This window comes from Alternaria postmessia, assembly GCF_024291825.1.
Source record: "Alternaria postmessia strain BMP 2775 chromosome Unknown scaffold_98, whole genome shotgun sequence".
In the NCBI taxonomy this organism is placed as follows: domain Eukaryota; kingdom Fungi; phylum Ascomycota; class Dothideomycetes; order Pleosporales; family Pleosporaceae; genus Alternaria; species Alternaria postmessia.
The window spans coordinates 69,264-93,373 of record NW_026260171.1 but is presented as its reverse complement, the minus strand read 5'-3'; the positions used below and the strand labels follow the sequence as shown (position 1 = coordinate 93,373).

The following is a 24,110-nucleotide window of genomic DNA, read 5'->3' as shown; positions in this document are numbered from 1 at the left end:
AATCTACAAGTAGTATTAGCAATAGCTCTAATAATAAGTATATTCTGTTGTAGTATAAGACAGCTTATTTTTTAGGAGCAAAAAGAGACGTTTAGGTGTACTAGATTTAGGCTTAGCTATTTAAAATTTTCTTATTACTATAATATAATATTATATAATAATGCATTAACGCGATAATACGTAATATAGAAATAGTAAAGGCTCTGTCCTTAAGGCTTAGGAGATTAGTACTTACTTATACTATCTCTTAAGCTCTTTTACTTTATATCTATATATAGTTAGTTGTATTTAAATTACCTACTTGTAATTTTCTTAAAGTTCCTTTAAGTTATATACGTATATACAATTAACTAGCTAATCTAATAGACTTTAATTAAAAGATAATAAAAGTGTTACAAAGTGAAATATAAAGAGTACTTCTACTTTTAACATAGCTATATTCTTAAGTAGTTAAGAAAATACTTTACTTATCTCTCAAAGCATAGAATAGACTAGGACAATAACTTTTAAATTTTCCATACTTTAAATGTTTTTAACAAAACTTTTCTATAGCTATAGATTATTAGTATATAATTTTATTGTATAAACGTATTATAGCTGTTATATTAATCTACTATATTCTTCCTACTATATAAGCAATTAACTGATTTTTTTCTCTAATTACCTTCCTGTTTAGTAGAAGAGAAATAAGATAATAAGTTTTATTTCTTAAAAACATATCTTGTATTAAATTTCTTCTTTAAATTAAAATATAGTAAATATACATCTAAAATATATTGTTACTATCTTATTTTCTTATTTATATAAAATAGTTTTAGAGTAGAAATTTGTATTTATAATAGCTATTCTAGGGGAATAGACTTAAGTGTAATAGTAGATAACTAGTAATATAATTATAGATCTCTTTATAGATTTAAACTATTATCTAACGCTAATTCTTTCTTTAAAGTATAAGCGTATTCTATACTTATAAATTTGCTTTATTAAGTTTTATATTCTAAGATTTATAGACCTTTTCTTTAAGTACTATACTTTATAGTTATAATTAAACTTAGTAACTAGGATGTTGTAGTACTATAATCTAAAAAGCGCTTTTTTCTTAAGCTTAAAAAACTTGCTAAAGCTTACTTATAGTTTCTTCCTAGATACTTGTTATTATAATTTATACTAAATTAGGTAAAATTTAAACTATCTAGTACTAAACTATAGAACTAATGTCTTAAGCGTAGTAAGCTCTATAGTATTAGCTTAAATAGAAAAGGTAATTAAACTATAACTAATGTATATATATATATATAAAGTAAACTAATAATTTTCTAAACTCTATCTATCTTGTACTAAAATTATATTTAATAGTTATAGTACTTAAAGCTTCTGAATGATTAACAGAATATAATAAAGAGCTTTAGTTTTACTTACTATAATATAAGAATATTTTCTTTAGAAGTAACAACACAAGCCTACTTTCTAGTAGTAATAGATTAAAGATTATTATTATTAGTATAGTAGTTATCTTACCTGAAATTGTGGTATTATAATAGAATAGTAGTATACTTATATAAGTAGAACCCTTCTAATACTTAAATATACAATAGTACCTTTATATAAGTTAAGTAGTATAGAGTATTAACATTTTTAAATTCTACTATAATCTTTGTATACGTTTAAGACGTCTTGCTTTATAACTTTTATAAATACTATAATTCTAGCTATAGCTAATTATAAACGTTTTTAGTTTGATTATTTATATTATATATTTTTGTTTTATCTATTATAACCTTAGAAGCCTTATAAGTACAGTAATTCTAGCTTATTCCTTTTGAGCTTAGTATTTTAAGGCTTCTACCTAAAAAAGTATTCTATTATTTTATAATAATTATATAATATTTACTATATTAAACACTATACTATATGCTTGTAATCTATAATAAACTAATATTATAAGACAGTTTTCTATTTTGGTAGAACGTAGTTGTAGTAATTTGAACTCAATCTCTATATTTTATTTTGTAAATCTACCAGGAGCGCAGGTATTATAATAACAAGATATTATTATAGTAATTAAAAGGAATAGCTAGAAGAACTATTAACCTACTTGAATTATATATATTTAGTTACCTATCTTACTTAGAATAGTACTATAGAATGTAGGTTTATTAAAAGCATAATAATATCATATATATTAATATTTTAGTCACAATTTTTACTATGTCTCTATATATAATTAGTAAACACTATAGCTATTCTAAGAAGAGACTATAGAAAAGTTTGAGTAAACTATAATAAAACTGTTTTTAAGTTTATTAGAGCTATAAGAAGTGCTAGTAAGTACTTAGTGATTATTATAAAAGCTAGTAGTATTTTCTTAAACATTATAAAAAGTATATATTGTTTAAGAAGAGAAATTTATATCTATTATTAATATAATAGACGTGCTAGTAGTAAAACGCAAATATAACGCTATTAAGTTATATTATATTATGTTGCAGTAGAAGTATGTTACTAAATACTTACTTAGCTTTACTGTATATAGCTATAGAATTTCTATACCTTTTATTTAAGTTATATTTTAGTTATATATCTTTTACTACTTTTACTATATATTTACTTTTTCTATAACGATAGCTACTTCTTCTATAATAATAGGTATAATTGATTTATATAACTACGTATTACTAAGTATACTTTATAGTATAACCTTTACCTCTATTTACTACTTAGTAGTATACTACTATAATAAATAATTAAAGTAAATCTTTATAAGAGTAAGTATATCAAAAATCAACTAAGTTTTTTTAAGTACCTTAGTAGGCTTCTAATTTTAAATATTATTATTAATACTATTTAGTGTATTAAGCTTACCTAAGGCGTACTTCTAGCTAAGCTTTCTTAACTAGTATAAAAAATATAGAGTCAGCTTTAATTATAGCTTTTTAACTACTAACTTCTTTACATAAAAATAATAATAATACTAAGCCTAACGCTTAACGCTTAGCGCCTATTACTTAGCGCTTAGAGCTTAGGCCTTTTATATTATTCTTTTAGAATTATAAATAACACTATATTATATTATTACTAATATATTGACATTTATATCAATATTAGAGACTGTCTCTTATTTTTCTAACCTAATACGCTCTACTTAATAGATTAACTTTACTAATTTAGTACTACTTAAATCTTTCTACTTTTTATGTATTCTCTTGAAGCTATTTATATATACTCTTATAAAGCTATATACGCGCGCCTAATTAGTTAGCTAATTTATTAAAGCTATATTAAAAAAAAAAGGTAATACAAAAGAATAGATAAAAAAACTTCTAATATTAAAGAACCTTATCTATAAGTATAAGAGAACATTCTTAACTTATATTTAGAAAGTTAAGAAAGATATAAACTAAAAGCTATTATACTAAGTATTATATACTCTTTATAACTTTAGTTTTTTCTAAGTAGTAAAGTTGTTAAAATAAAACTCTATAGTATAAAGACTTTTATCTTTTAATAAAAGTAAGCTAACTTAAGAGTCTTCTACTACATTTGAGAAAGCTAGTTTAGTAGTAGTAGGTCTTACCTAAGCTTAACTTATTAAATAGTAATAATAATATAGCTTTAAGTTATAAGCTTACTAAAATAGTCAAAGAAGACTTAATTAGTAAAATACTAATAAATCATACTAAAGATTCTCTTTAATAGAATATAGTAGTACTATACTACTTAGTAGTAGATAAGCCTAAAGGTTATTTTAGACATAGTAGAAACTACACGTATATATAAGTTTATTACAGCTATTATGTTAAATAAAGGCTACTATTCTAGGAAATAACGTCGTTATTCTAAAAGAAAAAGCTATTATTCTAGGAAAAAAAGCTATTACTATAGAATTATAAAGATTAAAGTAGTAAGTAATATATAACTTAAATATTAAATATAAAAACGTCTTCTTTAGAATAACTACTCTCTTATTATAATAGTTAGAAAGAAATTACTAGCTTTTATAAGAACAACTAAGTACTTAGCTCTATAGCTGTATATTACTACTAAGAAAAGATTAAATTTCAACTCTAAAACCTAATAAGGAAAGATTATTATAATAGTTTATTAAGCTGCTATGTTACTTTTCTATAGTTTTCTTAAAATATTTTTAGATTACTACCTCTATAGTTTTAAGTAGTTTTAAATATAGTTATAAAATATATAAACTCTTTTAAAGTATAATTACTTTAAGGTCTTCTAGAGTATAATTACTTTAAAGTCTTCTAAAGTATAATTACTTTAAAGCTAGCTATAGTATAGTATTAATTTAATTAACGTGCTAGTAATAAGACGCAGGCACAACGCTGTTAAGTTATACTATATTATATTGTAGTAGAAGTGTGTTCCTAAACACTTACTTAGCTTTACTATATATAGCTATACATATATACTTATTTAGAAGTTTTATTAATTGCAACTAAAGCTATAAATTTTATATAGTTTTAGAAAGCTACTATAGAGCTTTTAGCTCTAAGTAGTTGCTATAAAGCTTAATATTAAAAGAAGAGTGTAGTTTTGCTAGAGGTAACTATAGTTGATAGCAGGTAACTAGGGTTTTAAACTATACAATTTAGATTCTAGAAAATATCTAAATATAGACTTAAATATTCTTCTCTTAAATTCTATACTCTAATATTATCTTTAACAAGCTAAAAGTTATTATATATAACTATATCGCAGGCATAGAGCGCTTAGTTATAGAGGGCTCTATAGTCAGCTTAACAACAACAACAACAATAATAATAACAACAGCTATAGTATAGTATAAGTAACTTAAAGATATTAATACTTAACCTTTTACTACTTTTTTATTATATAGTTTCTTATATTAACTTAGATAGTCTAGGCTAAAGTAAAGCTAAAAGCTAAAGTAAGGTAATAGGAAGCCTCTTAACTTGTAGTAAACTTAAATAAATTTTAAACTTATAATATTATATAATAGAAACTTAATCTAATATAGTAACTTTTTATGAAAAGAAGAGAAAAAAACTACTGTCTATTCTTACTTTCATATAGATTTAGAGTGTGTAGTAAAGCCTTTACTAATACTATATATAGAACTACAATAGAACAGTAATATGCTTATAGGAGTATTAGCTCTAAGACTTTTAATAAGAAGAAATTATTAGTTATAAAAGCTTTTTAGAGGGTACTTTTAGAAGACCTTTAAGTAACCGTTAATAAATTTATTAAACATAAAAATAAAAAAAGCTTATCAAGAAAATATAATAGTAGTATAGTATTACTAATAAGTAATAAACTTATATAGGCTTTATTTCTAAAAACCTCTCTAGAATTTAGAAGATATTTTTAATTATACTAAACTTAAACTTATTATAAGCATAATTAATTACTATTAATATAATTAACCTAGGTAAGAAAGGCTACGAAGCCTATATAGTATAGCTTACTTAACTTAATTTACGCTACTTCTAAAAGGCTTACGTTTATTATATATTATAAATGATAGAATATGTACTAAGTTATACATAATTATGATATACTAGTAACTTATAGTATACAATAGTACTATGTTTTAAAAAAAGCAATGTAATATAGAGCTCTAGATTAGATTACTATAAATACAGCCTAGTTATAGAATACTAAACTACTTTGTAGTATTAATTTACTATAGATTATAGGTATAAAGTAGAGTACTTAGTATAGCCTATAATATAGAATCTTAATATAACAGTAGTATACTAACAAAGGTAGAACGCTGTAAATAAATAATAAACAAAGGCTATATAATTCTTAAAGTGTATTTTATTTAGAGTTAGGATTTATGTATCTTTTAATTTTAACATAACTTTTTTTATTTTAATAAAAGTAGTAAATTAAGCTTAAGTAAGTATAAGTACTAAGTAAGCTATTTATACTTTATAATAATAATAATATTATCTTAAATAATAGAATATTATAACTTATAAAGAACTATAATTAGAAAACTTTTTTTTAGTAATTTCTAGATGTAGACTACTTAGTCTAAAGCTTCTTATATTATATTAGTATTTAGACTATTACCTAGGCTACGCTTCTGTTTACTAACTACTTAGCCTACACTACTAACTTAAATAATTACTATAATAACAACTATATATATAATAAAAGTACTAGTAATAAGATAGAGATATAACTCTATTAAGTTATACTATATTACATTGTAGTAGAAGTGTGTTATTAAATACTTACTTAGCTTTACTATATATAGCTATAAATATACGTATTCAGAAACTTTATAAATTATAACTAAAGCTATTATGTTTTAGCGCTTAATATTAAGATTAGATAAAAAGAGTGCTTTAAAAACTTTATAATATAAATACATAAATTAATTAGAACTTAGTAGTTTTAATATAAAAAGATTTTTATTACTATTGTTAATAGTAGGTATCTAAAGGTTTTTAGTATAGAATTTAAACTTAGAAAATACTTAAATATAGACTTTGATAATCTATTTTTAACGTCTATACTCTAATACTTTAAAGCTTATTATTATACTTAGGCTTTATGTTTTTAACATAGAGTAAGCTATTATATATAATAAAACTATAACTGTTAAGCATCTAGTCTTAAAGCGCCTAGTAGTAACAATAACTCTCACTATAACTATAATAGAAGCTACTAATTAATATAGTGTAAATCTAGTTCCTACTAATATAGACTACTTTAAGAGTAACTTAAAGTATAGGTTATAGAATTGTATACACTCTCTTAGTCTCTTATATAGGTTAACTTCTAAAGAGTTTAAAAAACCTTAAAACTATAAAAGATTTGTTAATTATTTCTATATTAGCACTTTTATTAAAATAGCTAGTAAAGATATAATTCGTAAAGTAGATAGATCTATTTACTTATAACTAAGATTACTTATTATTGTAGTTATATAACGTGTACTTAGCTAGTAGTATACTAAGAAGTAGTATAAATACTTTAAATTAATTATAAACTATAAACTTAATAGCTATCTAGATAAATTTACTAAGGTTATCTAAGTGCTCTTATTAGTATAAGTAGTAGTCTAATATATAATAAAATAGTAGATAATTAATTTAATAACTTAGATACTTAGGAAAATATTATTAATAAGTATAAGCGCGTAACTAATATAGTTGCTTTAAAGAATACAACTACTATCAAGCTATAACAACTTATAGCTACTTAGTAGTAATAGTAATTATAATTATAACTGTAATTACAATTATAACAGGACTAGTATATACTTTTGTAATAAAGTAATAACTAAAAGACGCGTAATACTACTACTACTTAATCTACTAGATTTAGGCTTAGCTACTTATAAACTCTTTGATAATATAATATAATATAGGTTTATATAATATAGAAATACTATAAGCTTTGTCCTTAAGGCTTAAAAGAGAATAACAACAACTATAGCTAAGTTAATACGCTTTTAGTTTAGTTTATTATATATAATACTTTTATAGTATATACTATAATCCTAGAAACTATATAAGTAGTATAATACACTATATATATTTATTTATTTAAAGTGCTTTTCAAAGTTTATACTACTAAACCTAATATAATAGAGCTATATTAACGCTCTCTTTATTAAAATTTAGTATAATTTAATAGTATCAAATTAAGTAACTAGATATTCAACTTAATAGTTAACTAAGAATACAATAAAATATATAGCTATATAAAGTTATTAATATATCGAGTAAGTAATTAAAAAGAAAATAGAAATAAGGATATACTAGTTACAACTACTTTAGTAATATCTTTATATTATTTCTATACTTCTATAAACCTTTATATATAGATTTTAACTCTATACTCTTAGTCTATAAACTATACTATAAATTAACTTTTTATTTAACTTTATTAATTCTTACTATATATATTATAGTTTATATAATATTATATTAGACTCGAATCAAGCAAGGCTTAGTTAGGAAATTAAGTAGGTAAGTAGAACATTTAACCTAGTACTGTATAACCTTTTAGAGTCTACTATACAGCGCGATAAGTCTTTTTAAAACGTTGTTTCTTATTATTTAGTATGCATACCTATACTTGCATAACTATACTATGTTTGTTTGCCATGCGTCATCTACATACGGACTTTGCAGGTCTTTGACTTCGTGACCTTCTTATCGCTTTCACTTGTCGCAGTGAGAGTTACGGTGGCTTCCTTCGAGCAGCCGCTCTCGCAGCCAACAGCGACACTAACTGTCTTTTGCTTTCCTGCCTTTGCGTATGCGAGCGCATTAGGCACCGCGACCTTCCAGCCTTCGCCTTTCACGTCTGCGCTCAGACGGTAGATATCGGACCCAAGGTATTCTGAGAGATCTTGCGGATGGGGGTTCGTGGCCAGTACTGCAGCTTTTCCAGTGTTCTTCAGCTCGAACGTGCAGTAGCTGCCATCAGCAGGACTGATCGAGTATCCGCTACTTGCGACCTTTCCAGAACCAAGCTCGATACCGTACTGAGCAGATGTCGTTACGTTAGTCGCGGTCGAAGCAACACCCACGTTGTAGTGTAGTACTCCAGCGTCGTCCATGAGCTTTTCGAGAATGTACATGTGCAACCCGTTTTCCTCATCGATGTACTCGTACTCCGAGCCGGAGTCGGTGCCAGCATGGAACAGCGCATCCACTAGCTGTCTGTAGTCTCCAATCGTCCAGTACCTCGCGGTTCCGTTGGGAAGATAAAAGTCAATTTGACGCGCATCCTGTGGGTTCGCATCAATCGTCCACTGGAACGGCTGCACGCGATCGCTGTTCTTGGTCTTGCTAATCATAACGCCTGAGTCGGGGCAGAAGGAATCAGCACCGAGGCGCTGAACGACTTCAAGGTTGTAGTTGTTGTAGCCACGACCGTCGCACAAAGCATCGAGAGTCACGTTGCATGGTGGTGCAAGGTCACCAGCAGCGCCAAAGGAGATGTTGAATCCCATCAGGCTACCAAATGGGTCGACAGAGCGAGCAGTGATCTGCGCGACGACGGGGCCTGATGCTGCGAGACCTGCGCGAGAGATCTGGAGAATTGGCGTGGTATCAATGAGACCAATTTGATGCTTGTCACGCATGGTGTGTAGAGACCCCATGGAGGCTCCTTGTACGGGTGGTATCTGCCAGCGTGTATGAGGACCTCCAGGTCCGTTAAAGCTACCTCGTGAAAGCATGCTCCAGGGACCGGTGTATGTGCGTCGAGGAGGGTCGCTGAAAGGATTGTTGTAATTGTCGCCAATACCGAGCAGATGCGACAGTTCGTGAGCGAACGTAGCCATGCCACTAGATTCACCTTGGGTTGACGAGCCACCGCCAGCATTTGGCCAGATCGTGGAGGCTGCAGCCCACGACGACCACTCAACATAGCGAGTGCTGGCCCAATTTGGAAGCGTAGAGTTGTCTGGTGGCCCAAATTCCTCTGGGACATCTTCCTTGGAAAGGAACTTCATCTCACCAAACTCTTGCCATGTTGAAGACTCATCTTGGCCAGCAGAAAGGATGAAAGCCAACTCATATGCGTCTGCTGTATCATTTCCAACATCTGCGCGCCATGCTCCGAGCGCATCGGTTCTGAGATCGACTGAGCATGGTGGGCCTTCAGGGCAAGCGCCTTCGTTGAACCCACCCTCTTCATCGTCAACTCCATACTGGTAGCTTCTTGAGGGCATGCGGTATGGGCCAAAAACAGTTAGATCAACACCATACTTTCCGAAAGAATCACCCATCCAGTACTCGTGAAGAGTGTGGCCTTCGTTGAGATCGCTGGGTACGTTGAGCAGATCGTGGTAGAACTTTGGTACGTCATCGCGGCTCAAGCCAGCCGCAAGAGGTTGAGGGTTACCGAAGATATCTGATAGAGCCGGTAGAGTGACGACGAATGGTGAGTCTGGATAGTCGACGGTCACCATAGCAATGTTGAAGTTTCGGTCTCTGCCCTTGCGTGCCGGATCGGCCCAATTGGTCGTTGGTGGTGCCTTGTAATCTGTTGGAACATCAGTATACATATAGCGTTGTACACGACACGCAGACGTACCATCCCACGTCATATTGTCTGGATTGACCCAGTTTTGAGGATCAATCGGCGTGAACGGATTCGACGGCTGACTCTGGCGGAGAACTACAGCAGAAGCTACGAAGTCAAGCATCATGCCAATGGCAACTGCCATGGAGGCCTGAGGTCGACTTGGAGCCACCATTGTTCTTCGCGGAATTCTATGAAGTCTGCTGGGCGAAGAGCAGACAGAGTGCGCGAAGATCAGGTTCCGAGAGAGTCGAGAGGATGTTATCATATATTCGGAAGCGCACCATCAATATTGGAGTATCTACCGTACCCATGGTGCCGGCTACGTAGGGCAAGACAGATACCCAAGTAGAATGCATATCCGGCTGCCTCTTACAGCTAGGTCGGTCTGTCCCGCTGGCTTGGCAACCAAACACCTGCTGTTTTCAGCATGAGGGGTTGATATTATTGATAACGGCTTTGCTTGGTCCTGCACATAGGTCGATCCTGGGCGTGTTTGTGTCCAAGGGGCAGATAGCTTGTGTCGTGCAAGGCTTGGTTGTACAAGGCTTACTTGTGCAGCGTCATCTTAGTAAACCCTGCGGAGCTTATCCGCATTTGTGGCGCAAAGCCTCAAAAGCACGTCAGCCTTGACTGGCGGGCACTAGGAACCATTGATGGATTGTGTGGATGATGGCAAATCGCAGCGCAAGAACGCTATATGGCACAATGACAGAGGCTGTAGCTGCGCCGACATGGGTTCGCAGTTCGCGTACATGCGCGACGCCATTGCGCGCATTTAGCCGAGGTAGCTCGCCAACGCGCTCTTCCTTCCTTTCCTCGACCCATCTGCGCGCGACTCCGATACTACCTAGGTAATGCAATCGCTATACATAGCTCTTCATCTGAGAATGCAGCGAGCCTTCACATCTTATTTTTGTCTCAATGCTTATCAGGTTTTCTGAACAAGAGTAGAGATTGAGGTAAGAGGCCGACGGACGATGCACAAGTCGGGCTTCAAAGCTTCTTGTCGCTGCCACTGCGCATCAACTTCACACGACCGTTTCGAAAGCTTCGCATGGCTCGCCGCCTCCTTTGTAGCCAAACGACTAGAACCTTCGACATAAAAGGGCGTAGAGGCTGTCTTGTCGCGTGGAACGGTATCGTTTACTCAATATTCTTGTTCTCACTTCCACGGGTCATGTAAGACAAGCACACTAACCTGTTCTAGCCAACAAGATGGCCAAGACTCCTCGAAAACTGGCAACATGCATTATAGCGTATACCCATCCGCTTGAGGTAGTATAAATGCAGGCGTCCAGCTCAGATGCAGTAAGACCTGCAGCGATACTTGTTCAGCACGCAATGCGTTCGAATCATCCCAATTGTTATTGCGGCTATGTCAGCCACCTAAGAATCTCACTGCTGGACTTGGTCAAGATCGAACATATCAAGGCGATTGCGAACTTATTGCCGCATGCGATACGTCTCCATAATCCAGTTCTTGCATTCTTTTTCCTATAAGACCGACCTCATAGCCATTCGTTTGATGTGCTCAAATCCCAGATGACATTCCGCTTGCTTCTAGCATCTTGATTTTCATTATAGTCTCCTCAAACCGTACCTCCCTAATCTCGTTATATCGTCACAATCATCGACAGCGCAAAAGACAACCATGAGATCGTACATTCACAACGTCAAAACAGTGATTGCGGTCGTTGGTCTGGCCCACGGTTTCTGTGTAGCTGCGGTGCCGAACGATAGCATGGTATACAGCTTCTCGGAAGTCAGTGACTCTCTTGTCTAGCTTCAGAATCATACACTGAATTCTTTGTGCAGTTGACTGCCAGTCCGGTGCTTGCCTGGACATCCTGTTACGAGAACTTGTGAGCGTCTCCAGCATTCTCAAGCTAAACAACACTAACCCCCTTAGCACTTGCGCTCTTCTGGAAGTTCCACTCGACTACGCGGTACCATCCCTCGGTACCCTCAACGTAGCTATCATCAAGAAGCCAGGCCCAACCCATGATGCACAAGAAGTCCTTGTCAACCCCGGAGGGCCTGGTGGCTCTTCCGTAGCTATGGTGCTTTCAGATCACGCCGCTATCGAGGCCAAAATCGGAACTAATTACTCCCTCGTGGGAATCGATCCTCGTGGTGTCAACAACAGCGAGCCCGCTAGCGACTGCTTCGTAGGGTACCCCTTCCAAACCCGTAATGCCTTCCTCTCGGATGCATTAGGTCTCGCGGACGTGACATCGGAGGCAGTCTTGAAGCGACAGCATCAGTCAGCGCTGGCATATGGAAAGTGGTGTACAGGAATGTATTCCGTCAATGGTACTGCAGGATATGCCAACACGGTGGCCACAGCTCAAGATATGCTTCGCTACATCGAGCTTCGAGCACAAGATCGTGGGCAGCCCTCACAAGATGCAAAACTGTGGTACTATGGCATTAGCTATGGATCTATTCTTGGTGCCACTTATGCCAGTCTCTATCCTGACCGTATTGGTCGTATGATCATCGATGGCGTGCTCGATCTGGAAGACTACTATGATGGCGGTTGGGAAGCAGCCATCGATGACACCGACAAAGCAGTCAGCTACTTCTTCAAGTACTGCTTCGAAGCTGGTCCAGCTTTGTGCTTGTTTCACCAGAACGCTACCTCCTGGCAGGAACTCGAAAAACGCTACCAAAGCCTCCTGAGCAATCTCATGTCGTCACCCATTGGTCTGGGCGACCCAACCTCGAACACTTCGATCCTCTTTGCACAAACACAGGGTGTGCTCCTCTCACCCTACGTGCTCACCTGGACTGATATTGTCAGCCAGATGTTCGCATCCGTGTACCTGATCAGTCCGATCTATGTTTACGTTATGGACCTCGTCCTCGTTGCGCTGCAAACGCAGGACGTGGAGTCGCTCGCTGCCATAACAGAGAAAAGTCAGATCAGTACCTTTCGCCCTCAATACGACGACCGCATGGCACGTACACTTGTCTCTTGCGTCGATACCGACGGTCGGTCTGACAAATACACTGATTTTGGAGAATACAAGAAGTTTGTCAACTACATGTATACCCGAAGCAACTCTGGTGGACTTAGTGTGGCTGCTATCAATGGGCCGATTTGTAGCAAGCTGGACGTGCGGCCGCCTGTCAGTCAAAAGTTTGACGGAATACCACGAGTGAATGGTACAAGCGCGCCGATACTATTCGTGAGCTCTATCGCCGATCCCATTACACCTCTTTCATCGGCGAAGAAGATGCATGGCCTATTCCCTGGCTCCGGGCTTCTCACTTTTAACAACAGCGGTGTAAGTGATTTGGTGACATGACCTTGATACCCCTTTCCTCTAGTTCTTACAACTTGGGCTACTCGATGCTGACCGGTAGTTGCAGCATACAGCGCACTTTCAGAATGTGACATGCGTTTCTGAGTACGAGATGCAGTATATGCTCGACGCGAGTCTACCTCATCCAAACACAGTGTGCGAAGTCAACGAACCAAACCCTTGGAAAAAACTGGGGGATATACTCAATGCCACGCAATCGTCGCTGGGGTTGAATGGCCTGTGAAGGCGTGGATGATCTTCGGCGGAATGGTGTTCATCCTCATGTGGTAGCGTATGTTGATTGTTTGCTTGTCCATGCATTTATTGGCTTAGTATTTCTATAAAATGAATGCGAGCCTGTGAGTGAATGAGATTAGCATTGTACTATGTATACAAGTGATGCGGGCTAGACGAAGGAGGCGCAGTAGTAAGCGGGGTAATCGCGGAAATGGGCGAGGCCCAAGCTCCAGCCCACGCGTGCCTGCTGTCTAGGTACTCACTCACATACAACCCTTCCTTGATGCTACTTGGACTCGCAATCCGAGCACTACGACCGCCCATGACGAGCGCATACTACCTTGCAAGACCGTTATCGTCTCGATCTCGCAGCGCCTCACCGAACATGGCCGAAACCCTTTCTCTCGACGAGATCCCCACCCTGACATTGCTATACAAGCTCAAGAAGATCGAACCCCGCGACGACCATGCTACGTCCAAACATGAAGCTTCCGATGCGCTGAACAACAAGATCAGCGTCATACGGCAAGACATCACAACCCTCGCCGTCGATGCCATCGTCAATGCTGCGAACACTTCACTGCTGGGCGGCGGAGGCGTTGATGGCGCCATCCATCGCGCAGCCGGGCGGGGCCTGCTGGACGAGTGCGAAACACTCGACGGGTGTGACACGGGCAGCGCCAAGATTACAGACGGCTACGAGTTGCCCAGCAAGAAAGTAATCCACGCTGTTGGTCCGATATACTGGAAAGAAGGGGCGACGCGCTCAGCAGAACTGTTATCAGGCTGCTACCGCACCAGCTTAGACTTGGCAGTTGCGAACGGGTGCAGGAGCATCGCCTTTGCGGCTTTGAGCACTGGTGTATATGGCTACCCGAGCGGTGAAGCCAGTCTCGTCGCACTCGAGACAGTCCGCAAGTTTCTTGACGACGAGGGCAAGGCAGACAAGCTTGACCGTGTCATCTTTTGTAACTTCCTCCAAAAGGACGAGGACGCCTACTTCAAGAACATCCCGTAAGTCCCACATGCTGCTTAATTTATTCCATCTACTGACATTGACCAAGTAATTTCTTCCCACCCATTGCCTCCGACTCCAAGACGCAAGAGGAACAGTCTACCGAGCCGTCCGAGCTCGCATCGCAGCTTCCCGACGCCCCAACGGCCGAACCACAAGATACCGACGATGTCCAGCAGCCATTCCCCAAGAAGCAGAAGACGTCCGATACCGACGATGACTTTGTCGTCGTAGAGAAGGAGGATATCAACGATGACAAGTCCAAGCCTGAGCTTTGAAGCTATCACTGGTGGATGATTTTATGGATTGGCACGGATAAATTTGAATATCACGTTTGACTTGCGTTGGTATGCATTGCAAAATGGGCATAAGAGGCGTTTGGTGGTCCGGCGCGGGAAGTTTATACCCTGGATACGACTGATGAATTACATCTAATGACTATAAGTGGAGATTAGCGCGTGGATTCCAGTCAATCGTTGTATGTTTGTACTGCGTCGTGCATGCGCCATCCAAGAGCCCGTCTCAGTAGTCTCTCGTCTTCTGCTCAGGCAATATGTCGCACCTTCCTCCCAACGAATCCGACCTCCCGCCTGGTCAGTATATCCACTTCCTGTCCAAGAACGACTTTTTGCCCAAGACCAACCTCTTGCCCAGGAGTTCTTGCCCAAATGTGCCTCCTCGAACAGGGTGGTTGTAAGTATGAGATGCTAATTCATAAGTATGCTGGGGAGCTCTCTACAATTTGGTCACGCATCGATAGTCCTTTAGGGCATTCAATTCACTACGGAAGAACTATTGACATACAACAACAGCTGCAACAACGTCCGCCTCTCTTTGACATCTGATCCACGATGTTTAATTGCGCGCGTCCATGTCCTGTATTACTCTTCCTCTTCTTACGGCCAATGCGTTTCTTGAGGAGGGATGTTGTTCTGATAGAGTGAACGTGAGCGTCGTGGGCCATGCGTCAAACCATTAAGCGGGCTAGCTACACGTGGCATGTCAGTGACATCTTCGCTTTGACGTGGCATAGAGCGCATGCCACCGCTGGATGCTGTACAAGAAGTTCCGACTGATCCAGGCGGAGTATCGAGAGCTGGGGCCTGCGAGTTGCGATGAAGACCAGCGTTCACTTCGACATCTGATGCATTCTTTGCACGTAGCGCAGGAATGCGCCCGTGAAGACGCCTCCGAACTAAGGCAACAAGAGACAAGACAAAAGCTAAGCCTACAATCCCGCCCAGGACACTGGCAAAAGTTATCAAACCGGTCTTGCTCTCGCTGGGATTTGGGCGATGTGTATCTACCCAGTCGGACGCTGGTGTGGGTGTAGGCGTGGATACCTGGCTATGGGCGAGAAACGTGGAAGGCGTCGAGATTGGCTCCGTTGGCACAGGTACAATAGCAGAGTCGGACCATGCGGGTTGTGTCCACGCTGACTCGCTCCATACCGGTTCGCTCCATTCCAACTGGCGAGCCTGGAGATTATCAACGATAGTAGACGACAGACTCTGAGCGGCAACACTTGACGTTATCATTACTGTGACTTTTGTTGGTTCTGAGGTGGATTGAAAAGCGCTCACCGGCGCTGCAGAGATGGCCGACGCACCCGAAAGAGCGATGATGAGAAGTCGTGGGAACATTGTTGAGTAGAATGCGCACGGCGGCGATATTTGCAGACAAACAACGAAATGTGATTGACAAGAACAGTTGGCTGCCGCAGATTGTGAATACGTTTGTCTTTTTCTTCGCTTTCCTCCGTGACCGATCCTGAATACTGCTTAACAATAGTCCAGGCGCTTTGAGTGATTGAGTGCTTGCTTTATATCTAGAATTTCAATGTTTGTTGACCTGTGGTGATCTTAATGTAGGTACATGCAGTGTATTGTGAAAACATAGTCAAAGTTCGTCAAACAACGACTATGAAGGTAATGATGACGAATATGCCGCACCATGTGAGCGCAATGTGTCTCGATCCGACAGAATACAGCATCATTCCAGCAATCCTAGATCACACGCTTCGAACGTACTTGACTGGTCCTGCATACACGTGTCGACCACGAAGAACATAGTAGAAGATTGCGAACAAGATGACTATACCATATCCCAAGACGGCCCAGTTCATGTCTGCTACCGTCGGTCGGGGTCCAACAGGGAAGAAGCAAAATACCCAAGCAAAGAAGAGAAAGAGTACAGCAATGATGTTGATCGGCAGACCTAGCCTTCCCAGATCGAACTTGGATGGCAAGAGCGGTTCGCCGCGTATACGTTTCAATGCGATACATGAGATCGAGATCATGTACGAGGTCAGCATTGAAGCGACACCGAGGGAGACGACCTGCATGAATGCGACAGTGGAGCCAAGGTTGATGAATGAGAGGATAACAACGAACACCAGCGTTATGTAGGCAGAATTGACTGGTACTTCCCGCTTAGGCGAGACCTGCAAAAAGTCAGTATGATATCCTCAACAATAAATGACGGACACTGGAAGCCACAAACCTTGCTGAAGACTTGTCCAAACGGAATACCGTCATCGCGGGCGAAAGCGAACACCTGACGCGAGCTTGCAGCCACAACTGCAGCGCACGCGAAGATAGCGATAACCAACATCAAAACTGTAAGTGCAGTTGCGCCCCCTACTGACTTCGTTGTGTCCACGAATACCTGAATGAAGGGCGTTCCAAGCGGCGTAGTAAGGACGGAGATAGTGTCGGTCACACAGAAGCAGAAGGTGATGGCCATGACCCATCCAAGAAGCCCATTTCCAAGCCAAGTCCACATCATAGCTCGAGGAATGACATGAGCAGCGTCACGTACTTCTTCTGCCATGTGAGCACCAGCTTCGACGCCGACGAATGTGCTAGTAGCACTTGTAAGGCCAAGAATGACTGCGAACGGGAGATTTCCCCACATCATGTTATCCTGGAAGACCGAAAAAACCTCGCTCGACGAGTGCGTCCGGTCGCTCATGACCCAAAGTGGTATGATGACAGCGAAGAACCCAACGACGTGTAGTATGACAACCCCACCCTCCACAAGTGGTAGATATCTAGAGAGAAACGTGTTGAAGATCAGGCATACAGCCAGAATAGCCCAGATGAGTAGTGTGCCATGCCAAGCTTTTGGGTTGTATGACGGATCATTCAAGATGATGAGGCCTTGAATTTGCTTGCCAGCCAGATACGAGACGGTTGCTGCTGCTGTCTGCCAGCCTAGGACACCTAGCCAGCCTACCAAATAGCTCAAAAATCTCTGGCAGCTGGGCGGCGCAAACTCGGATACCCAGTGGTATTGGCCGCCAGACGTGGGCGCCCTACAAAATGTGAGCGGGTATGCTTGCAAAGCCCTGATTATACTCACATAGATGCCATTTCAGCCAGAGAGGCGACTACGAAACCAAATCCAACCATGACGATGAGATACCCCCAAATCAGGCCGGCAGTTCCACCGTTAGATAGCGCAAAGACAGATGTAGCCAGGATGGCCTCCCATGTCGATAGGAGAACTATGCAGAATCCCAAGATGGTAAAGGAACGGAAGTTTCGCCGTGTCTCTTGCGTCTTCCCCATACGTTGCATGTCCTGCACATCCGCTGTCGTCGCGTTCTTTTCTACCAAGTTGTAGTCCTGGCTTTGGCCATGGTATCCACCTCGGTCCTCCCTGGAATGAACCTCTGCAGACTTGTGAGAAGCCATGATGCGGAAAGAGGGTCGACGCTACTCCGCAATGGAAACCTAGGATGGGAAGAAAGACAGAACGCCTCCATTGTCGGGGTAAGCCTCAACTTATGCTCAAAGGCTCATGCGCTTGCTATCTAGCCTATTACGCCCTGCATACGATATGGAATCTCAATGAACCTTGGACGACGTGCCATAAGGAAAATATGATTGTGCGCGTCGACGCTGCAATAGAGTCACTCAGGTTAGATTCAGTGCATGTAATTGGTGGATATTCGGGCGTACAGTAAGCAACAATACCTGCTGTCGCACAACGTAGATCGTACTGCCGAAGGCATGCAGACCAGGCAGGTCGTACCGGCAGAGAGGTGATACCGTGTCTGAGGATGCAAGCAATTTGCCATCGAAGATGTGACTGGCCACCCTTGCACGTACCATGCGATGTTCAGGCCACTTCTGCACGTCGTACATGTTTGCAGGTCTAGATGCTTATTTCGAAAAGTTATGAACCAAATATCTCGATAAGGCGCGATGTCCCGAAAGTGGACATGACCAGTAGCGAAGGCCGCTTGCGATACGTACAACAGCGTCGTTGAAGGTCCAGAGAGACAATGAAATGATTAGAAAGTACTGGAGGATAGAGCTCCTTGCTTGACCGAATCAGGCTAGTGCAAAACACCCCTGCTTGGCATCATCGGCGTCTTCGGGGTCTTCGGGGTCTTCCATCGCGTCGCGCTTTCACCGCAATGTGGAAACCTCCTCACTCTACAACAGACTTGCAACAGATTGGATGCCTTCTTCCGAATCAAGAAATCATGCTCGCCCCGCCCCACTCGCATGCCTAGAGTGTCGTCGTACACATCTGAAATGCGATGGAGGCACTCCCATTTGTGCGCGATGCCAAACCCGTGGTTTTGCGTGTACTTACAAGCGCTCTGGACGAGGTCGCCGACGTGGCATAACGCGTCCAGATACTGAGGACCAGCCGACGTTGCAGCAGACTCTGCCTGCTTCTCCAAATCCCATTGCGCAATCTGCCGTCAACCAAGCGCCAACCTGCACGCCTTCTGTATCGCAATGGTTCCCACTCGACAATGGAACTGCTTCACCCGATCCGGCCCTACTACAACGCGCACCATCAGACAGTCCACCACGTCAGCATATCTCATGGTCGGACGATGAGCAACTGGTGAATCTTTACTACCTCAACTTCCACCCAAGCCACCCAGTTCTGCTTCCCAGGGATATGTACTGGCAACAAGGATATCCTCGATACTTGAAAGCCATAGTCCAATTTATTGGTGGTCATTTCTCCCATGCGGCATCGCTAAATGATTTGCGCGAGAGTGTCACGCGGGAGTTCGACCAAAGTAACGAAGACACAGTCGAAATAGTCCAAGCAGGTCTTCTTTATGCCATCAACTTGTTCGCGGAGAATTCCTCTGAACAAGGGCAGAGACTGCTCGATACCACGATCGAACGGGCCTTGCGGCTTGGCATGCATCAAAGAGACTTTGCTACAACGCATGCTGGTGATCTTACAGTGCTTGAAGAAAGCATGCGAAGGAGCTGGTACGAATTGTATGTAATCGACGGCTGTATCGCCGCACTACAGCGAAAATCAACATTCAAAACCAACACGGTCAACGCTGACGTGCTACTGCCATGCGACGACTTCATCTACGAAGCCGGCATGTGCTTCATGCCAGCAACAATGGCAGACTTCCACGGCAATGTATTCGCAGAAGAAGAAAAGGTTTTCTCGTCCTTCTGCTATCGTATCGAAGCTGTGCGCCTTCTTGGGCGAGTTTTGACTATCACAGGAAAACACGGTGTGGATAGAGACCTCGTACAAGCTGTCGACAACGCACTTGCTGCTTTTCTCTACCACTTACCGCGATCCAAGAGCGAAGCGGAGATTTCGAACACGTTCGGTGATCTAGACGAGCTCATGCTCCAAGCGCACACTATCGTTCAATGGAGTACTATCTTGCTGCACTATCCTCGAGGAGACCTGATCTCTCCGGATCTATTGACGCACGACGTACTGGGTGCCAACTGTACAAAGCTTCTCTGCCCCTGCAATCGTCAGCATATACACTCCGTAAAGGCAATCGAAGCATCGAAGACCATATCCATGTTAGCCGCCCTACGCTCCACAACCCAGAAACATACTCCGTTATTCGTCTACCCCTTGGCCCTTGCTGCCGTGGTGCAGCTTTCTATTGGCGCCATGCACGACAAAAGCACTAGACAATGTCTGGATCAACACTCTGATAGAGTCAAACTACTTTTAGGCGTACTCAAGTCCATGAGTCGGCAATGGTCGGCTGCTGGGATTGTGCTACGTACGCTAAAAAGAGTTGCTTCGGCAGTGTTCCGTACTTCTTGTAGTGCATCCCCTAGCAGCACAGTAACACCTCCCGCCGCATCGATGGAGAACGTTACTTTCCCCGATTTCGATTTACAGGATTTGTATGGGCTTGTAGGTCTCGACAACTCTACACTGGGTATATCAAGAGGTCTTCACGCTTCTGCGCAGCTATACAAACAAGGCCATACTGCTATGAAGACAATTCCATTGCTTCATATGCGCAAATTCTGCCTAAAGACGAACTTGTATCCTTTTCTACCAAGGGTACCGCCCATCTCCGGCCGAGTTGGCCATCTTCGAGGTTCTTACGAGAGACTTTCTTCAGTCTACCACGTCGTGCCACTGATCCTGATTGGGAGATGCATCAAACGCTGGTCTCCCGATGTTGGATGCGGAAGTCTTCCAGCACGAATATTGATCTGCAGGGAAGGGTGCAATAACTTCGGTGCCGCCAGACTTGCATCCCTTTCCTTCCGCAAAGTCAAGAAATCATCTTCCTCTACGTCATTGGCAAGATGCTTGTTCTTCTCTTTGTGGTCCCTCACAGTCATCCAAGGCACAGCGTCACATCGCTCTGGGCAAGCTGGATAGTCATGGCCGGTCCAAACCTTGACATCGTCTGGCAGTTCCAGCAGCTTCCGCGCTGAAGCATACAGATTTCTCGCACTACCACCTGGAAAGTCGCATCTTGCCGTGCCGATATCAGCATGGAATATGGAATCGCCGCAAAATACATTGCCTACCAAAGAATCAGTTCTGCCTGTCACGACAATCTTTCAAGCACACCTACCACCAATTCGGTATCCAATATGATCTGGAGTATGTCCAGGAAGGTGCATGACCTTTACTTCCAACTGCCCAATCTCGAACACCTCATCGTCTTCGAACAGATGATCGAACGCGTTCTCGTACTCCACAGCCGCAATCCCATACCTAGCGGCAAATCGTGTCTGAACCTCTCGGATTCTCTTACCAATGCAGATTGGTGGTCTGAAGCCTTGCTGCGAGGATAGACGTTGTTGGAGGTAGGAAGCTGCCGTTAAATGATCGGCATGTGCATGAGTTTCCAATATCTTCTCGATGTGGTACCCATTCTCTGATATTGTTGCCAACAAACCGTCGGCTGTTTGGGTACTGATCGTCTGGGTGTTCGCGTCGTAGTCGAGTACTGGATCGATGACAACGGCTCTGTTAGTAGACGGATCCGCCACCACGTACTGCCATGTGCCTGTCGTGTCTTCGAACGAGCTGTGTACTACGGGTTCTTTGGACATGGTAGTTTGGGTAGTGTACTGCGCTCGATTCACTGCTCTCATTCGTGCTTGTATGGTTGTAATGGTTGGATCGGCGACGGCAGCACTTGCTTGGCTGGTGTAGGTGCACAGTGTTGCCGAGCTAGCTGGTTTCCTTAGTCGTATTTCGTGTCTCGTATGAGCTCGTTGGCGTAGCAAGCGATGTTGCTGTCTTCCAGTCTGGCACTCGGAGACGTAGTAGGGCGGATTTGGCAGTTCCCGGACTGCTCGTGTGCTCGTAAATAATCGTAAGCTCCTCATCTCTTGAAACTATACGAATGGCGCTGTCCACAAACCGAGCCTGGCTGGACATTCTCCCCCGATTCGCGTCGCCTTAAGAACACCATTCAGTTCGGAGAGCAAGTTATGGCGCCACCTCTTAAGACAGGGTTCGGCGTCTACCCCACAAAATGGAACGCCGAGGACACTCACAGGTCGCCGACGTTACAACTGTCTCCAGGATAATCTTTTACTTAGCTGTTACTGTACGTCGTCTCTCACATAATCGACTCGTTTCGTGGTTCCATTGTTAGCGACAAAAGAGATCGGACATAGGATCTGAGGCTTCGAGACCTAACATATTACCCTCGCTGTCACTTGGCAGCCTATCACGTTCCAATATCTCTTCAAGATTCCTCAGCCTCATAAAAGTAGCAGGTCCTGCTTTGAGAATGCATTCGGTGTTCAAGCATGTCGCACTGTCTCCCGTCCGGGCTGCTATCGCCGCGAGGCAGCCGTCAGTCGTTCGAAGCTTGGCTACTGTCACGCCAGCCACCACCACATCGAGAAACCACAGAGTTGTTGTCATCGGAAATGGCTCAGCTGGTGTCGCAGTCAGCCATCAACTTCTACGGAAAGGACATTTCCATCAAGATGATATCGCGGTCATCGATCCAGGAACATGGCATCATTACCAACCGGGCTGGACATTGGTGGGCGGCGGTTTGAACGATAAACAAAGCTTTAAAAGGCCAATGAAGGAACTTGTGGAGCCCCGGATCCGGTTGTATGACCACCATGTCGCGGCCATTCACCCAGAAGACAACTGCCTGTCCCTAGGAACCGGTGACAGGATTCATTATGATCAACTCGTCATCGCACCAGGCATCAGGGTCGATTACGGTAGCATAAAAGGTCTTACCGAAGCTATGGACAACCCAGACAGTCTCGTGGCATCCATATACAGCTACGAACACTGCGACAAGGTCTTCCGGAATATACAGCGCTTAGAGAGGGGCTCAGCCATCTTCACTCAACCTTCCGGTTTAGTGAAATGTGCGGGTGCGCCACAGAAGATCATGTGGCTCGCTTTGGATCACTGGAGACGAGCGGGTCTGTACAATAACGACTCGAAGAAGTCTGCGATCGAGACCATCTTCGCTACTGGACTTCCAACTATGTTCGGCGTACCGAAGTACAGCGCTAAGCTCAATGAACTGCGGGAAGAAAGACGCGTCACAGGACTCTTTGAACATAATCTTATTGCTATCGATGGAAATATAGCGACGTTCGATCGACCAGAGGGCCAGCAACCGGTGAAGCAGCATTTCGACTTTCTTCATGTTGCGCCTAGGAATGTACCGCACTCGTTCATCGAAGAAAGTGGACTCGGTAACGAAGCAGGCTTCGTGGACGTTGACCAGCACTCGCTTCAGCACAAGACATTCAAGAATATATGGTCACTCGGTGATGCGGCGAGTCTGCCGACATCGAAGACTGTAGCTGCAATCACATCTCAGGCGCCCATCCTTACGCAGAACCTCTTGCTCGGTCTGGAAGGCAAAGAACCGCAGTCTGAGTATGACGGCTATACATCATGTCCGCTCTTGACAGGCGACAAGAAGGTGCTTCTTGCGGAGTTCAAGTACGGCGGGGTGCCGAAGGAAACGTTCAAGAGTTGGTTTGGGATTGACCAAGGGGCTCCTCGACGTGCATTCTACCACTTGAAGAAAGACTTCTTCCCTTGGGTCTACGATAGATATCACGTGAAGGGACAATGGGGTGGACCGAAGGGCTGGATCAATTAGCTTGCGTAAATTTGCCTTGGATTAACCTGCTTGTTGAGCCTTCTGATGATGAGCCATCCCCAAGAAAGCACCGAGACACATGCTTTAGGCGTTGATATGCTTTTTTTGACATCGAAAGTGGTGGCGCTAACTCTTG

The 24,110-nt window shown here is 41.4% G+C and overlaps 6 protein-coding genes across 6 annotated transcripts; 3 read left to right on the top strand and 3 right to left on the bottom strand.

Annotated features, from left to right (window-relative positions):
- Nucleotides 1-8,116: 8,116 nt before the first annotated feature.
- On the bottom strand, nt 8,117-10,183 carry J4E82_009723 (uncharacterized protein; the record flags this gene model as incomplete). The annotated part of the gene is made up of 2 exons (XM_051735945.1): nt 8,117-9,999; nt 10,051-10,183. 2 exons carry the CDS (start codon nt 10,181-10,183, stop codon nt 8,117-8,119), a joined length of 2,016 nt encoding a protein of 671 aa, XP_051584326.1.
- Nucleotides 10,184-11,692: 1,509 nt separating this feature from the next.
- J4E82_009722 (uncharacterized protein) lies at nt 11,693-13,593 on the top strand (the record flags this gene model as incomplete). The annotated part of the gene is made up of 4 exons (XM_051735944.1): nt 11,693-11,803; nt 11,857-11,903; nt 11,951-13,331; nt 13,417-13,593. The coding sequence occupies 4 exons, from the start codon at nt 11,693-11,695 to the stop codon at nt 13,591-13,593; spliced, it is 1,716 nt and encodes a 571-aa protein (XP_051584325.1).
- A 378-nt stretch (nt 13,594-13,971) lies between these two features.
- Nucleotides 13,972-14,879, top strand: J4E82_009721 (uncharacterized protein; the record flags this gene model as incomplete). Its single annotated transcript, XM_051735943.1, has 2 exons — nt 13,972-14,600; nt 14,651-14,879. 2 exons carry the CDS (start codon nt 13,972-13,974, stop codon nt 14,877-14,879), a joined length of 858 nt encoding a protein of 285 aa, XP_051584324.1.
- Nucleotides 14,880-16,612: 1,733 nt separating this feature from the next.
- J4E82_009720 (uncharacterized protein) lies at nt 16,613-18,299 on the bottom strand (the record flags this gene model as incomplete). The annotated part of the gene is made up of 3 exons (XM_051735942.1): nt 16,613-17,044; nt 17,104-17,917; nt 17,965-18,299. 3 exons carry the CDS (start codon nt 18,297-18,299, stop codon nt 16,613-16,615), a joined length of 1,581 nt encoding a protein of 526 aa, XP_051584323.1.
- A 2,682-nt stretch (nt 18,300-20,981) lies between these two features.
- J4E82_009719 (uncharacterized protein) lies at nt 20,982-21,929 on the bottom strand (the record flags this gene model as incomplete). Its single annotated transcript, XM_051735941.1, has 2 exons — nt 20,982-21,394; nt 21,446-21,929. The coding sequence occupies 2 exons, from the start codon at nt 21,927-21,929 to the stop codon at nt 20,982-20,984; spliced, it is 897 nt and encodes a 298-aa protein (XP_051584322.1).
- A 689-nt stretch (nt 21,930-22,618) lies between these two features.
- On the top strand, nt 22,619-23,974 carry J4E82_009718 (uncharacterized protein; the record flags this gene model as incomplete). Its single annotated transcript, XM_051735940.1, has 1 exon — nt 22,619-23,974. One exon carries the CDS (start codon nt 22,619-22,621, stop codon nt 23,972-23,974), a length of 1,356 nt encoding a protein of 451 aa, XP_051584321.1.
- Between the last annotated feature and the right edge of the window lie 136 nt (nt 23,975-24,110).